Consider the following 17,093-nt stretch of genomic DNA (forward strand, 5'->3'; position numbering starts at 1 on the left):
AAAGCTCTGGAGAAACTAGGAATCCATGGAATATTCCTCAATATAATAAAGGCTATGTATGACAAACCCACAGCTAGTATTATATTAATGGCAAAAATCTAAAGCCATTCCCTCTAAAATCAGGAATGAGACAAGGATGCCCACTCTCTCCACTCCTCTTTAACATAGTATTAGAATTCCTAGCCAGTGCAATAAGGCAAGAAGCAAGCATAAAGTGGATCCAATAGGGAAAGAGGAAGGAAAACTATCCCTCTTTGCAGATGACATGATTCTGTATTTAAAGAATCCTATAGACTCTACTCCCAAGCTCCTTGAGCTGATTCAAAACTTTGGAAGGGTAGCAGGCTATAAAATTAACCCTCAAAACTCAACTGCCTTCCTTTATGCCAACAGTGAGAGGAACGAGGCAACAACTAGGAAAGCAACTCCTTTTGCAATAGCCTCAAAGAAAAGAAAGTACCTAGGAATTAGCTTAACTAAGAATGTAAAGGACCTTTTTGATGAAAACTTGAAAACCCTGAAAAAGGAAATTAAAGCAGAACTGAGGAAATGGAAAAACTTCCCAGGCTCCTGGATTGGAAGAATTAACATCATGAAAAATGACAACTTGCCAAGGGCTATCTACAAATTCAATGCAACACCCATCAATACCCCAATGTCATTCTTTAAAGAACTAGAAGAGGCAATCCAAAATTTCATATGGAATAATAAAAGACCCCGTATAGCAAAAACACTTCTTAGCAGAAAGAACAGCACTGGAGGAATTTCAATACCAAACTTTAGACTCTATTACAGAGCAGTAATTATCAAAACAGCTTGGTACTGGCACAAGAACAGGCCTGAAGATCAATGGAATAGAATTGAGGACCCAGATATTAAACCACAGACCTATGGCCACCTAATCTTTGCCAAGGGAGCCAAAAAAAATAGAATGGAAGAACGATAGCCTCTTCAACAAGTGGTGCTGGCAGAACTGGTTAAGCACCTGCAGAAAACTAAAGTTGGATCCTTCTTTGTCACCCTGCACTAGAATTAACTCCAAATGGATCAAAGACCTGGAGGTAAAAGCTGACACACTGAAAACTTTACAAGAAGGAATAGGAGATACACTAGGCTACCTTGGCACAGGTCAAAACTTTCTTAATAAGGACCAAGAATCACAACAAATCAGAGAAAGGCTGGATAAGTGGGACTGCATTAAACTGCAGAGCTTTTGTATGGCAAAGGACATAGCTAGTAAAATAATTAGGAAGCCTACAGAGTGGGAGAAGATCTTCACCAACCATAAAATGGACAAAGGCCTCATATCTAAAATATCTCAACAGCTCAAAAAATTGAATCATTCCAAAACTAATCTCCAAAGTAACAACCATCCCATTAAAAGATGGGCCAAAGACTTAAAGAGAGTCTTCTCTGAAGAAGAAACAAAAATGGCCTATAGACACATGAAGAAATGCTCAATATCTCTGGTCATAAAAGAAATACAAATCAAAACAACTCTAAGATTCCACCTCACTCCAGTTAGAATGGCCAGGATCAGGAAAACTAATAACAAGAGATGCTGGAGGGGATGTGGCCAGGAGGGATCACTACTACACTGTTGGTGGGAGTGCAAACTCGTTCAACCACTATGGAAAGCAGTGTGGCAGTGACTCAAAAGGCTAAACATAGAGCTTCCCTATGACCCAGGAATTCCACTACTTGGCATTTACCCAACCATCCAGAAACTAGGAAATACTAAAGCCACTAGCACAACAATGTTCATTGCAGCATTATTCACCATAGCAAAGATATGGAACCAACCTAGATGTCCCTCAGTTGATGAATGGATCAACAAGATGTGGTATTTGTACACAATGGATTTCTATGCTGCTGTCAGAAAAAACGACATCACCCCATTTGTTAGGAAATGGAAAGTCTTAGAAAAAATCATATTAAGTGAAGTATGCCAGACTCAAAGGAACTTAGGCTCAATGGTTCCCCTCATTTGTCATAATCAGTAGAAACCTTGGGCTCTACTAGCAGAGATCTGCAATAGAGCAAAACCTTGATACATAAGGCCATATAGTATGAAGCTAATTGAATGGACCTGTTGGAAATTGAAACAAAAGCCATATAATGAATGATTGTTGTCCTTAATGTCCTATGTTATCTCTCATCTCTTTTGCTGTCCCTCAGTTATCTCATATTGTTACAGTATCTCACTTTGTTATCTGATATATTGGATATATTTGTATTTGGTTACTTGAAATTGGACAGGGAAGGGGGAAAACCAAGATAGGGGGGTGGGGAGGATTGTAATGGGGACCAAGACATGTGAAATGGTATCAATGTATGTGAATTAATGCACCTTCTATGTGGCAAATATCATGTAACCCTTTTATTAATTACAATAAAAATATTTAAAAAAATAAAATACAAATAAAGAAGAAAACTAGTGGTTTGTTAGACGTTCTTACTAGTGTATGCATATATCACAAAATTTGGTTAAAAAGGTACAATCAGAGGTACCATCAGATACCATTTCAACCCTTTAATATACTGGTGTCTATACATCATTCATAGTTTAAAGAAATGATTGTATTATAATAGAGGAATGTTCAAATTTATAGATAATACATGTTATCATATTACATGTATAAAAGGTTATTTTTCTTTTTTTACTCATAAGCAATTTTATTCTTCTTAAAACTCTGCAATCTTTTTTGTATTTTTTTATTTTTTATTGTAATTAATAAAAGGGTTACATGATATTTGCCATATAGAAGGTGCATTACTTCACATACATTGATACCCTTTCACATGTCTTGGTACCCTTTACCCTCCCCCCCCGCCCTCCCCCTGTCTTGGTTTTCCCCCCTTCCCTATCAAATTTCAAATAACCAAATACAAATAAATTAAATATGTCAGATAACAAAGTGAGGTACTGTAACAATATGAGATAAAAGTTTATTTTTCTTATGCTGTATGGTTATCCTTTGGGCTCAGCGACAGAACTAGAATAAAATGTCTAATATTCATTATATTGTAGCTTGGAAACTTGAATTCTTTGCACTAATTTATGTTAATAGAGAGAACGTAGAACCTTTACCGTTTTAGTTTAGGTGTGAATATTAATATGCTTTGAAGTCTGATATGAACATACTTTGATTGTATCTCAGAAGAATTTGAATCATAGTGAGGATGTGGATAACTGGACCGCTATCCTAAAAGGGCTTTTTGCATTGTATGGGTGCGTTTCCTGATTCCTGTGCTGATATATGGTTCGGAGAGAATGGTAGTGGAGTCACTGACAAATGAATCTGCAGCTTTTTTTTTCTTCTGAGCATTAGCCTTGGCCTTTCAAAGTATTTCTTTCAGCTTTCCTCTAGGGTATGATGGAAAGATGCTTGAGAAACATTGTCCTGGTAAGGACCAGGACCATAATGTGTTGCTTGTAAAGATTGGTTATAATCCTGATTTCTTGTGGTTGCGGGACCTAGTACTACTCTATCAAGATTTGAAGTGATTCTGTCAAGTGTCAGCCAAGTTCTAGAGTATGTGTGGCAGCTTTTAGTAATATAATACATTTTGATTTGGGAGAAAGGCTTATACAATGTATTGTGTGGTTGAGTAGAGTTTTGGTTGTTAATGGAGAAAAAATTTAAAATAATTTTTGGCTGATATCAAGGGAAATAAAGATGTCTCCATTTGCTCAAAAACTTCCAACTACAAGAAATCTATCTGCCTAAAAGTAGGACTGTCTTTTAACAAATTGACAGCTGATTTAGATAATACTCAAATCTTAGCCTAATAAAATATTTCATCATTCTATAGCTCAACCTTTCAGTAATAACATATTATTGTGAATCATTCCTACTCAAGACTCTTATATTCAATACAGAGTTTTCTTGGGCAGAGAGTGTTAAAAAATCTATATAATTTTACTAGGCATCCAATTGGAATTGATTTCCTCTACTGTGAGTCAATGGCAACTTATGATTTATGGATCTGGAACAATTGAATTTCTTGGCTGTAATATACTGGAGTAAGAAATATTACATATGTTTCCAGAAAAGCATGAATTAAAGAAGAAAAGAATGAAGCAATGCCAAGTTCTAAAATTTTATTTGGAAACAGTGTTCTAACCAAACGGTACTTAAGATGCTCTCTCTACATTTCTGAAAAATGTTTGCTCAATATCTGTGAAAGTATAGTTTTGGACATAAGGTTTTAAAAGATGCCACTTTTTTTCTTTTTTCTTTTTCTTTTTTTGCCAGTCCTGGTCTTGAGCTCAGGGCCTGAGCACTGTCCTTGGACCTTCTCAAGGCTAGAGCTCTACCACTTGAGCCACAGCACCACTTCTGGCTTTTTTCCATGTATGTGGTACCAAGGAATCGAACCTGCGTCTTCGTGCATGCTAGGCAAGCACTCTACCACTAGGCCAAACTCCCGGCCCAAGATGCCACTTTTTTGCAGTATTTTATTTTTTTCCATATATTTTTATTGTAAGTAATAGAAGGTTTACATTACATTCACCAGATGGAAGGTGCATTACTTCACATACGTTGATACCCTTTCTCATGTCTTGGTCCCCATTTCCCTACCCCACCCCCACCCTCACCAAGATGCCACTTTTTAAAAGCTGTCAGAGAATAAATTAAAGGCAATGTGCTGTTGTTTGCACCTTCCCCAGCATAAGAATTCCAAGAGTAGATGTTGACACATAGCAATGGCTGAATATACTGTTCCAAAAAGAGAGGAGTTGCTCAACTTATTTTGCCTATCAAATATGAAAGAATTGAAAATTTACTTTAAAAATGGATTTATATTAAATTAACTTATATTCAAATTTGTCATATTAGTTGTAGTAGGGAGACCCTGTGTGTTAATTAGCTTTCCATCATTATCACAAATGACCTGACGTAACCAATTTAGCTTACAATTTCAAAGGTTTCTGTACATTATCAGGTGGCTCTGATTATTTGGGCCTAGAATGATATAGAAATTCAGGAAGGTAAGCATGTGTGGAGGAAGCTGCTCACCTCATGGTGATCCAAAAGCAAAGAGAGAAAGCAGGAACAGATAGAGATGTACGGGGGGAGAGAGAGAGAGAGAGAGAGAGAGAGAGAGAGAGAGAGAGAGAGAGAGAGAGAGAGAGGGAGGGAGGGAGGGAGGGAGGGAGGGAGGGAGGGAGGGAGGGAGGGAGGGAGGGAGGGAGGGAGGGAGGGAGGGAGGGAGAGGGAGAGGGAGAGGGAGAGGGAGAGGGAGAGGGAGAGGGAGAGGGAGAGGGAGAGGGAGAGGGAGGGAGGGAGGGAGGGAGAAGGGGAGGGAGGGAGGGAGGGAGGGATAAAGAAAAAAGATGGGAGAATGGAGGAAAGAAGAGCAAAAGGGAGGGATAAGAGTCCTAATATCTCTATCAAAATCATACCCCCAGTGACCCAGATCCTGCCAATCACTGTTCCAAAACCTTCCACCTTTGTCTGGGAACCAAGAAATCAGCTCATGAACTTTTGGGGGAACATTTAAGATCTAAGCCAGAGTACCTTAGAAAAGTGACTTGATGACCTTATGCAATTCACTTTTACACTTGTAGACCATATTACTATTGGCTGTTCTGGATCATATTTAAATATGATTCTCAGTGTTTCTAAATAAAGTAATATTTCCCTACCATAAGACACACATATAAATTTATTTATATAAGGTTATTTTTGGTTAACTGAATCATGAAGTCCTTCTAGCATTTAGTGTGTGAAGACAGAAATACTAAATGATATTACACTCATAGAACAGGTTTCAGTCAATTTGATAAACCCAAACAGGCCATTGAAAGCCTCTTAACTATTGCTTCGTTTGTGAGATTTGCTGTCTCAGTCCTACCTACCTTGAGTTAATTCTGAGTCAATGATCAGTATCTTATTTCCTCCTGGCATGCCAAGGATTTCATTATATTACTTACTACCCTCATTTAGTTCTGTATTATCACCCACTCCCTCTCTGCATTTGAACATGTTCCAGTAGCATCCTTTTCTACTTTCATGCCTTCCAGCTGTGATTCTTGTTCTCATCCATAGCAGTCTGCCTGCTGCCAATCTCAGGATCACACTTTTATTTATACAGCTATGAGGGGAAAACATTTTTGTATTATGAAAAGAAAGCCAATATAATATGTTGTTTCAAAACACACCGTTTTATTACATAGACATCGATAGCCTCATCATACGATATGCTACTTCAAACCATAGTGTGCATACACACACACACACACACATACACACACACACACACACACACACAGAGCATACACAAAAAGGTTTGAAAATTTCCAAGGCAGTTCACTTTTCAGATTATTATAAGCTTAACTCTTGGTTTGATATTCTCTGAGCACACCTGCACATCTGTTTCATATATTTTTTAAATAATGGTGTTTCATTTCTTCTCCTCGAGGATAATCTCTTACTAAAACTATAATGTAGTCATTTTAAAATGCCTAGATCATAAACAGTGTCATGTGAAAAATAGGTGTTCAGCTACTTGAATGTCTTTTTACCTTGCCTCAGTTATCTCAGGGGTCACTACATGGCCCCCACAACTGAATCCAGAAAACAGTGTTGAACTAACTGCGTTTAACTCCAGCTGATGTCTAGCGGAATCCAGAAAACACTGTGTTGAACTAATTGCATTTAAGTATATATCTATGTATGGTTAAGCATATACTGAGAACTATTTGGGTAATTGTGATGGGATTGTTTCTCTTTTTAACTCTATGTCAAAGCACAGTTGTGCCTACTTGTGTAAATTAACATGTGAGTTTTATCAGTTCAAAGGCATTAAAATATTTCAGTGGTATTTCTTATTATACAAACATGTCTGTAGAGAAATGCAGCTGACAACCAGTCAGTGGTTTAGTCTGTCAGTACCAAACTGACTTACTTGCATAAATTCAGTATAATCCTGGATACACAAAATAGCTGCACTTTATACTTTACCTTTTTAGGGACACATGGCACACTTGCTTGTGGCATGAAATGAATGGTGATAATACTCATCCACTATTTTGGGTTGCACTTATGTGAAAGATCTATAATTATTAGATGGAAAAGTTTTCCAAATGAGAGGGGACATTGTGAAACACTATCCTGAACAGAGTAGTCAGTTTACTTTAGCCATAATTGTTTTTAAGAAGCCAGTGAAAATACATTAAATCACGATCTTATTGCTATTCAATGAAAAAGCTTCAGATTAACTCCATTGATGATTATTTTTAGTACAATTAAAATTCATAAGCATATGTATAAGCTGTAACATTTTCTGAAGTTGGATATTAAAGTTCAGTAGTTCAGTAAACAACTCATAAAAATGATTTGAAAATTGATTAGCTTTGGGAAGTAATAAAAATATACAATAATGTGGGAATTATTGATTTAAAAATATTAGATTCATTTGTTGCCAAAGATTATAATCTCATAAATATTTTTAAATTACATGCTATTGTCTTGTGTCTACAGATTTGTTTGATGTATTAACATTCCATCATGAATAGAAAGAATGAATTTAGCCCCCTGAATTTTAGTTTATCATTTTATTTTCTCTTATAAATAGTTCTTTCAAATTCTTTTGGATAAATATGTTTATATTACTTCTTGTTAATTGCCAAAATGAAAGCAAACACCTAAACAATAGCAAAGCTAATTGTAACTTCATTTAATGACTAAATCGTCTGACATTCTGTATAATTTAATTGGGTTGACAAGTGTTTAAAATACTTACATATCATGTATAACCATGAGGGATTTCATTTATAGATATGAAAGTATATGATTATAAGTTGTTTACAAATTAATCTTAATAATAACTATGTAAACATCATAAGCATACTAAGACAACTTTTATATAGCATTGTTCTAATCACTCGGCTCCATAAATATCAGCAAGAATATTTACATGTAGCAGACATAATAAAAAGAAATGTTTAGTAGAAATTAAACATGTGGTTCTGTGGGCATAAAAAAAGCCTTGAGCAATTCTCTTCTATACATGTTGGAATATCCTTATCACAATTTCCTTTCTACTACCAACTACATTCATGTAGCTATAAATATATGTTGTTTACATTTTCCATATGTACAGTATATATATACACATATACACAACATATTGTATTCTCAGGATTATTCGTGAACATGCAGATCAAGCTACATATTATGAGCCAAACCTGTTTAATCTATACATGGAGTTCACTTACAACTTTTCACTTTTGTGCAAAAATGCAAAAATATCATACTGGTTAATCTTCTCTCTAAAAATTCCTTTTTATATTTTGTTTTTGCCATATATAAATAAATTATGAAATATAGTTCATTCACAAATTGAAAATAATTACAATGTTATTATAACAAGGCATTGTTGAGGCTTTTTTTTTTAAATTGTGGCATTCTTGAAGACACCTCTTTCAAAACAAACCCATCAAAAGTATTATTTCTTGATACCTCCATTTTTCAGTTACTCATATGAAATATGGAATTATAAATCTAATATTCGTGCCAGTAAAATAATGTTTGTAGAATATGCATCTTCCTCTTGTTTTATTTACTTTCATTTCCTGAAAAGTGTTCATGGAAACATATTGCAGCTCTGTTGAAATGTCTAACTCGAGCCTTTCTGGGAAGTTTCTTTCTCCAGAGGAAAAGCTGGAGAATAAAGGAAGCAAAATCCAGGAAGAGTAATTTCAGCGGATGCTCAGGAGAGATAAAAGCAAATGCAAGAATTTTAAATTTAATCTCTTGGTCCTTTGGTATCTGGTTGCTTCGTGAAACACCCTAAACAGGTTCAATTCTTTACAAATCATTGTTACACTCTTCCATTAAATATCAGCGGTGGTCTTCCATTGCTCATATTGTCTGTCATTTCCTGTTAGGAAAATAATACGAAGTAATTAAAATTGAGAGTAAGGGATAGATTTGGTTATGTGGTTAGCAAAACTGATATTTCAAGCCATGGAAAAACCTTTTTGGGGGTCTGAGAGAAATCTCGTGAATTGATACTTTTGATGCATTTGAAGAAATAGAATGTTACGACCTCTTAGTAGAGCACATGGTCACACTAAAAATGACAGTCTTTTAGAGTGAAATTTTCTACTCACAAAATCAGTTCATTCTCTCGTCCTACTGCTGATTTTGCCTTTTCCTCACTCAACTCTATTGTGGAGGACGCTATCTAGAAAGAAGGTAGTTAAGGGACCATGTTTCCCAGGTGTCCAGCCTCTGGGAAGCATGTCAAAAATATGCTAACACATTCTATGAATAACATTTATTCTAAAGAGAAGCATCTTGCCTTTTGAGTACCAACTCATAAAAAGTTCAATGCTAATTTGCAATAATGCATCATAGACAATCACAAAAGGAAAGACTGTGTTTGAGACAGGGTCTCACTGCATATCTCAGGTTAGTCCCAATTTCTAAAGCCTCCTGAGTATTAAGATTACATACACGTAACATTATGCCTCCTGGAAAGCTTGTTATTATTTTTATAACTTATTACTTATATAATAAAAAGGAAATCAGTGAAACCTCAGTGTGTGTTTTTAAGGGAACAATTCTTAAGAAATTAACAAAGAAAAGTACATGGGAAGACAATAAAAATAAATAGAAAAGGAACATTAAAATCCCAATTGTGATGATAAAATACATTCATAAAATAGTTGCTTTGAATTAATCTTTTATTAAATATTATAGTCTTCCTTATGTAATAAAAGGTGATGAGATATGAGGCCCATTCACATTGATAACGATGACAGCAAAATTATCTTACAATAGGTTGACAGCGTCATTCCACACTTGAACAAGCCTATTTGCAAAGGAGCAGTTAAAACAAAGCACACATACACAAACAAAAATCAAAACGTGTTTCAGGTGGAAGTTATTTTCTCAATTATCTCATTCCCAGCTGTTTCTATGCTGTTTCATTTTTGTGATGTTCACACTGAAAATAAGTCTGAAAATACACTGGAATTATTGAATTGGTAAATTTGTTGCTAGGAAACTGGATCTGACACACTCAGAACTGATACAAAGATAGTAAGAAATCACCCCCCTCAAATGAGCATCAATAGTATTCATATAAACATCTTTTATTATTCATCTTGTTAAAAGGAAAATTTCTTAATGGATACGGAAATAAGAAACAAGTCATTTTCCTTAAAAAATTAAAACATACATGTTACACTACAGGATTTAAAGAAAGCTGGCTTTTTTAATTAAAAAAAATAATCAGAGAACTTTGTGCTGGTACTGGGACTTGAACTTAGGCTTGCTCAGGGCTCTCACTTGAACCACACCTCTGGTCTAATATTTCCCTGCATAATTGGAAATAGTTTTGTTGTTTGTGCTACCTGGACTGGCTGAGAACCAAAACAAAACAGTCTCAGTTCCAGAACAAGTTTGATCACAGACATGAGTCACCAGCACCACCTTCAAATAATTTTCTTAACTAAATTTCCCGAACTAAATTCACACCAACATGGACAGCAAAATTACTCACAGGAAATAACTGTGGAAATTAATTATTAAATGGGTGAGACATGTTGGTTTATTTGCAAATAGGCATGCCGTGCTAAACAGGAAGGTTGTCCTCTTAATTTGGTCTGGTCTGTACAAGTGAACATACATCTAGCAAATAGGCCACACTATCTACATGGCTTCCTGTATTTCCAATTTTGCCACTCAAACAAACCAAGCTTATCAACTATTTGTTTTCAGCAGTTGGAAATACGGAAATGAATTCAAAATGTGTCATCTCAGATGATTTCACCGGAACAAATGTGCTGTGCTAAATATTCTTTTTTTGTTTACTCGATCAGCGTACGACATCGGCTATGTGTTGACGCAATTGGGGCACAATAGACATACATTGTTTTTATCCAGACTTGTCTATTATTCAAAGTAAAACTCTGGTCTGTGAATAATGATATTCAATCAGAATTAGAATGTAGTGAAGAAAAGAAATAAGAGGAATTACTAATCATCCAAGCAGAAATGTGTTTGGATGCGTATAGGCAGGCTGAATATTTTAAATACTCAACCAACTTTCAAGCTGCAAGACTCTGCCATGAAGGCTTTTGTCAACCCTTCAAAGTAGCCCTTAGGAAAGAGATACTTTGAGGAGCCACATGACAGCACCAGTCCAAGGGATATGCTGGTGTCATGGCTTCTTAAAGGAGGTAGTGCGTTGTATCGCAACATTACAACAGGATAACTCCCTGGGAGTCAGCGTACCTTGTAGGTAACTCTGGTGTCGGGGGCACCACCGGGCAGCTGGGCAAGTCGGTTATTTCAATAGCCCTCAATCTCTAATGTAAATATAACAGGTATACAATAAATATTGCACCAACATACAGACAAAAAGCTAAACCATACTATTGTTATAAATAGAGCACAGATAGCCACTATTCAAATTTAGAATGATTATGTATATTTATGATCTACTTGTTATCAGCTAGCTATTTACGTTATATTTTATGTTTTTGGAAGAACATGCATAGATTTGTTTAAAACTGCTTTCTTGGGATAATTTGAGAAACTCCTCTCTTCTATATAGATTATACACAAAGCAACCACAAATAAACTATAATTCTTTTAAATTTCAGAGTAAGTTAAAAGAAAGAAGTAGTTCCTCTTGTTACTATTATTATGCTCTGTGCTGGTAAAGTTTCATTTCCATCATACTCAACAGAATGTAATCTGATCATGAGTGCGTTTTTTTTTACAGTGAAATCCAGTCCCTTTAATAGCTCCACTAGCAGAAATTGAAATGCACAACAAAATGCAATATACATATAGGTAGCTCTCTATACCATTTGCAATTATTTTAGCTTTCTGCTTGAAATAATTAGGCAAGGATGATTGTTTAAAATACAGGAAAAGCCATCTAAATGTGCAAGTGTTCAGAAAAGAGACTTAAATGCAGCTTTATATGAATGGTCATATCTGCACTGATAGTTGTTGTCTTATTAAAGAGCTCCTTTTGTACCCAAACATCCGATTTACATACATAATCAAATGCAATTCCTTGCAGGCATAGGGATGAGCTAGCAAAAGTTATTCATTTGAGTTCTAAAGCTGGTGTTATACTGAATGGAGACGGTACTTAGTTTGTGTGTGTTGCCTCTGCATAACACAGGAGAATTCATATTTATAAGGTAGTTAATAATTTAGGAAATACTATCTTAGGAAATGTGCTTTTGAGTGGACAGAGAGGTGATGAAATTCTGTTGAAAATAGGTGTGCCTATAAATGGAGGCGAAAACAAAAATAAAATAATTGAAAGCTATTATCTTATCCCAATAGGGCCAACCTTACACAATTTCGTCCCTCCAAATTGTCATCTAAGCTTGCAAGCTGCTTCACCTAGACTGCAGTCTTCATCACGCGACAGCAGCGGAGGCAAAGGTACAAAACTCACTTTCTCAGCCATCTCATGGGAATGATGCAGGGAGTGCTCCCTTTCGGAGAACATCCTCCTTTGTTCATAGCTGGCTAGGCGACAAGTGAGCCAGGAAGACAGGGTGCAGACCCCAATTCCAATACATGCCAGAGACATGGAGGCAAGATGCAGAGGATACAGGGATGAGGTCTTCTTGGTGACTGCCCGAAGGAATTGGAAATTGAGGATGCCCCCAATGAGTCCACAGATACAACAGGCTGAAAAGAGGATCATCTGACAGGGAAAAGAAAGGAGGCATTAATGCTGGAATGGCAAAACACACCCAGAACTCCATGCCCCCAATGCTGCCATATACTAAAAACACAAACAGTGCTGGGCTCCCCAGGCTCCCTCCTCCACACTCAGGAGGCTGAAAGGTGAAGACTTGATTTGAAACCAGTCTCTAAGATAGTCCATGAGACTCTAATCTCCAATTAACTAACCCCACAAAAAGGCAGAAGTATAGTTCAAGTGGTAGAGATACAGCCTTGAGCAAAAAGAAAACATCTCAGGGACAGCACCCAGGCTCTAGGAAAAGCCTCTCCCCCTCTACCCACCAGGTACTCTTGTTTTTCAAAGAGGGGCAAAGAGAACCTGTCAGCTAAGATTTTGCAAGGCTCATTTATGAGTGAGGGGGAAGACTTTAGTGTTTTGGAAATTGAAGCCTGGTATACTTGCTCATTCCTATAATCACAAATATCAGGAAGACATGAACATGAATGATCATAGTTGGAAAACGGACGAAGGAAGGAAATTAGCAAGAAAGCATTTCAAAAACAAGCCAGGAATGAAGGTGTATCTGCAATCCCAGCTCTGTGTGTTTAGGGGGTGGAGGAGGGCAGGGAGAGCAGAGGAAGAAAGAGGTCACTTTGTGCCCAAAAAAGGAAGATCCTACAAAATAATAGAAAGTATGGAAGGCTGGAGTTGTGGGTTAAGTAGTGGCACACTTGCCTTGCAAATGTAAGCTCCTTAGTTTAATCCAAATAATGTCTCTGCCCACCCCAAATACAAAGAAAAAATGAAGAAGTTGAAGCCAAGGATGTATTGAACTCTGAAGTAAATAAAACTTATCTTTTAGCTACATTGAAATATTTATTTAGTAAGTATTTCATGGTCCTAGTTAGGAACTGTAACAAATATGTCAGCTTTCTTACTGGTCCCTGAGAAAGATAATAATACATATTTGAAAAGAATAAAAGAGTGGTGATCAGGCAATAATGATCTTTATTTTCTGACCTAAATCCAGTTCACTCTCTCAATCCTTTCCAGATAGCTAACTTTTTTTTCTCATTGAATTGCCCCTAGTTTTATTTAATTTTAAATATTTATAACTTCCTACTGTTTGAAAGTAGGAAATTTAGTTAAATCCTTTCTCCTGTCCAGTATGTGTTTATTTCAGTATCTATCTTCTGAACTACCTATGACCTGGCCTTATGTCTTACAAATCTTTTGTAGCACTCTGTGGCACTACAATACATCCTAAATAGGATTCCCGGAAGAATGATGAATAATGTCTTCTGTATAATAAATGCCCTGTGAGAAACTCAACTGAATATTTTAAGAACTTGAATAATTTTGTTTTGGGTAACAGGTCTTAGTCATTCCCATAGACTTCCAGGGTAATAGTAATTTGATTATCCAATCTTATTTCTCTTCTCTGTAATACAGTATCCAGTCACCTTTGTCCACCCCAGCTCCCAACACCTACTTGCTGGGCATGGAACCCAGGGCCTCATCATGCATGTTAGGCAAGCACTCACCACTGCACCTCTGTTCCTAAACTTCCTTGTTAATTTAACTATACTTTGTACTCCCCTCCCCCACCTCCCCCAAACACTCAAGGATATCTTCAGTTCCCCGGAAATAATTTCATATCTTCCTTGAACTCTTGCAAAATGTAAGTCTCAATCTTTCCCTGAAAGGCTTCCAAAACTTTGCACATTACTTCTTTTGCTACAGTTCCCCATGACAGACAGCTTTATAACTTTCTGTAGCATTTACCTTTATGTTATCAGGTATTACTTATTTATAATTGAGTTTAGCAAGTGCTTATTGAGCATTAGTATCTGCTAGCCCTAAGTAAGGCAGCTGCTGATACTGCAGAAAAATAAATAGTACATAATGATTCCTCTTGATCTTGTGAAAGGAAAGAGATAATGAGTCAATATGACATAATAAATACTGAGGGGAGGAGGTAGAGACACAAAAAGACAGAGAGAGATAGCCGAGAGAGTGGGGAAGAGGGAAAGAGGCTTCCTTGGGAATGTGCATCTGAGCTCAGTAGAGTTCCCATGTAAATGGCTGGATGAGTCAAAGACCTTAAGGATATTTCTATGGATGAATGAAATAACACAAAGAAGAAGAAAGGTCTAATTTATTCCATATTATTAATCATATCTGTCCCAGAGTACTTCCATCAGGGCTGAAAATCACTGGTGGTAAAAGTCTATTTATACTTGCTTAAGTAAAATGGTGAAAAGTTGCTATCAAATAATAGGATCATCCCCTCTCTCCTCCAAATGGCAAATCATAGCTCACAATTTAAAGTAAAATTAACCAGATACAAATATAGCTGACAGCTGGTATGCTGTTTCTTGAGTATATATTTAATAGTTTACACATTCGCAAAAATATGAAGAGACATTATATTTTACCCTTCAAGTAAGTACTATTCATTTTAATTTGCCATCATAAGAAAGCCCACATCTGCACTGGGTTATTCTCATTAATTCTTTAAAAAGCACGATACTTCATTAACATATGTTCTTAATTCACTCAAGAATTAAACATTACATTTTGTATGCAAGTTCATAACCATATACAATAATTGAATTCCACCAGGTAGAAGTTCTAGACTGACTGGAGACTATAGATTGCTTGAGGCTTAGTGCCATCAATAGGGTCCTTTCCATCAGTGGGGACCTACAGAAGATGTTGTGCCCTTCTAAAAGTAGATAGAACTCACTTGTATCTATAATTTCTAAAATCTTCAGGCCTCATAAATTTATAACAGAATTAGAAAAACCAAAACAGAAACAATATTGTTTTTCTTCTTTTTCTTTCCTCCTTCTTTTCTTTCTTTTTTTCTTTTTTCTTTCATTTATTTCTTTGCTTCTTTCTTCTTTCTTTTTTTTCTTCCCTTCCTCCCTCTTCTCTTCCTCCCTTCTCTTCCTTCCTTTTTCTTTAAATGCACAACCATAAGGAATCTTGGTTGAGGAAAAATGTTTAAAAATGAAGGCCATGTCTAATAGACTTATAGATACCAGTTAAACATATCCTCCAATATTTGGGGGAAGAGGTTTGTTTAGTTTAAATGCTAGAATACTTGCTTAGCATGGAAGAAGACCAGGCTGTGATCCCTATTACCATGAGGGGAAAGCACCATGACTTTTTTAAAGGAGTAAAATGAAAATAACTGCAGTCTTCCTTGTTCCTGGTCTGGTTCCTATGTCTGGCTTCTCCCTTAACAGCCCTTTTTCTTTTTAATATCAAAAGTCCCTTCCTAGAGGCCTTGTGTGGCATTGATTTTTTACCAATTTGTAAAGGTTTATGATCTTTCCTATAGGACTCAATAAAATAAGCTATGCTTTTTCCTTCTTTGCAAACTCTCATAAAATGCCATGGAAGGCAGTGGTGGAGTCTCCTGCATGGGCCTCCTCCAGCCAATGTCACAGTTAACTGGAGCATGTTCCCTCACACAGAATCCCAGGGCAATATCAGAAAACATCTGAACACAGTTATGTGTGGACTCACAGTAATAAAACCAAATAAAATAAAATAAATCTTTAAGCATTACCTATATAACCATAGCAACACAATAATCTTGCTTGTTGCTTTGCAAAATTAGCTTCAGTCAAAGAAAGCCAGTAATCCTTAAGGCTAGTTTTGTATTTAACCAGCTAAGTTTCCCATTGACTCAGACTTCAGCTCGCTGAAGGGTTCAGATGATTGCCCAGGAGGGGGTTTAGTGGAAAATCAGAGAGACTTTCATCCATAGCAGACATTCAAGTTCGCATTTTCATGTATTTAAAGAGCATCTCAAAGTTTTTTTTTAATATTGCTGTTTTTTCATAAACTTCAATACTAGTTTTATTTGAAACAAGAAAACCAAGATATTTCAGTCTCCTTTTCATCCTAAAGTCATAACATTCTGTACTTGTACAGATAGATACTTGACTTGATAGTCATTTAGGTTGCCTTAGAATTGTTTTGCTAAAAATTAATTTATTTCCAGGGTGATGTACAGAGGGGTTACAGTTGCATATGTAAGGTTGTTGAATCTTGTTATCCCCTCTCTTTTTCCTTCCACTTTCCCCATGGCTCCTGTATACCTCCCTCCCAAGTTGTTAAGTTCATTTCCACTATATTATCTGTGAATACTTCTATTGCATTAGCTCACCCTTGATCCTTTGCCTCACTATTTTGTCTGAATTCTTATATTTCAAACATGACAATGCACAACACAATCAAAGCAAAAACTTACTACAAGGCAAAAACTTACGACAAGTCCTGATTTTTTTTTGGCGCACAATATTCCACATACACCACAAAGAAGAAACTGCAAAAGAAAAAAAAGAGACAATTATTTTTTTATTTCAAAGATAAGAGAACTCTTGGATCCTCGCCTGCTA

At 36.2% G+C, this 17,093-nt stretch overlaps 1 protein-coding gene across 2 annotated transcripts in view; it reads right to left on the reverse strand.

The window, feature by feature from the left end:
• Positions 1 to 7,381: 7,381 nt before the first annotated feature.
• Positions 7,382 to 17,093, reverse strand: part of Tmem196 (transmembrane protein 196) — a 50,948-nt gene continuing 41,236 nt past the window's right edge. For both annotated transcript variants that reach the window (XM_090332296.1, XM_090332295.1), the window contains exons 2-4: positions 16,964 to 17,020; positions 12,442 to 12,696; positions 7,382 to 8,892 (exon numbers count right to left, since the gene is read on the reverse strand). In XM_090332296.1, coding sequence (XP_090188422.1) covers positions 8,833 to 8,892; positions 12,442 to 12,696; positions 16,964 to 17,020 — 372 coding nt within the window. In that variant the 3' untranslated portion in view covers positions 7,382 to 8,832. The remainder of the gene's footprint in view (positions 8,893 to 12,441; positions 12,697 to 16,963; positions 17,021 to 17,093) is intronic.

The sequence above is a fragment of the Megascapheus bottae genome, chromosome 5 (genome assembly GCF_031878675.1).
Source record: "Megascapheus bottae isolate mThoBot1 chromosome 5, mThoBot2.hap1, whole genome shotgun sequence".
NCBI lineage: Eukaryota > Metazoa > Chordata > Mammalia > Rodentia > Geomyidae > Megascapheus > Megascapheus bottae.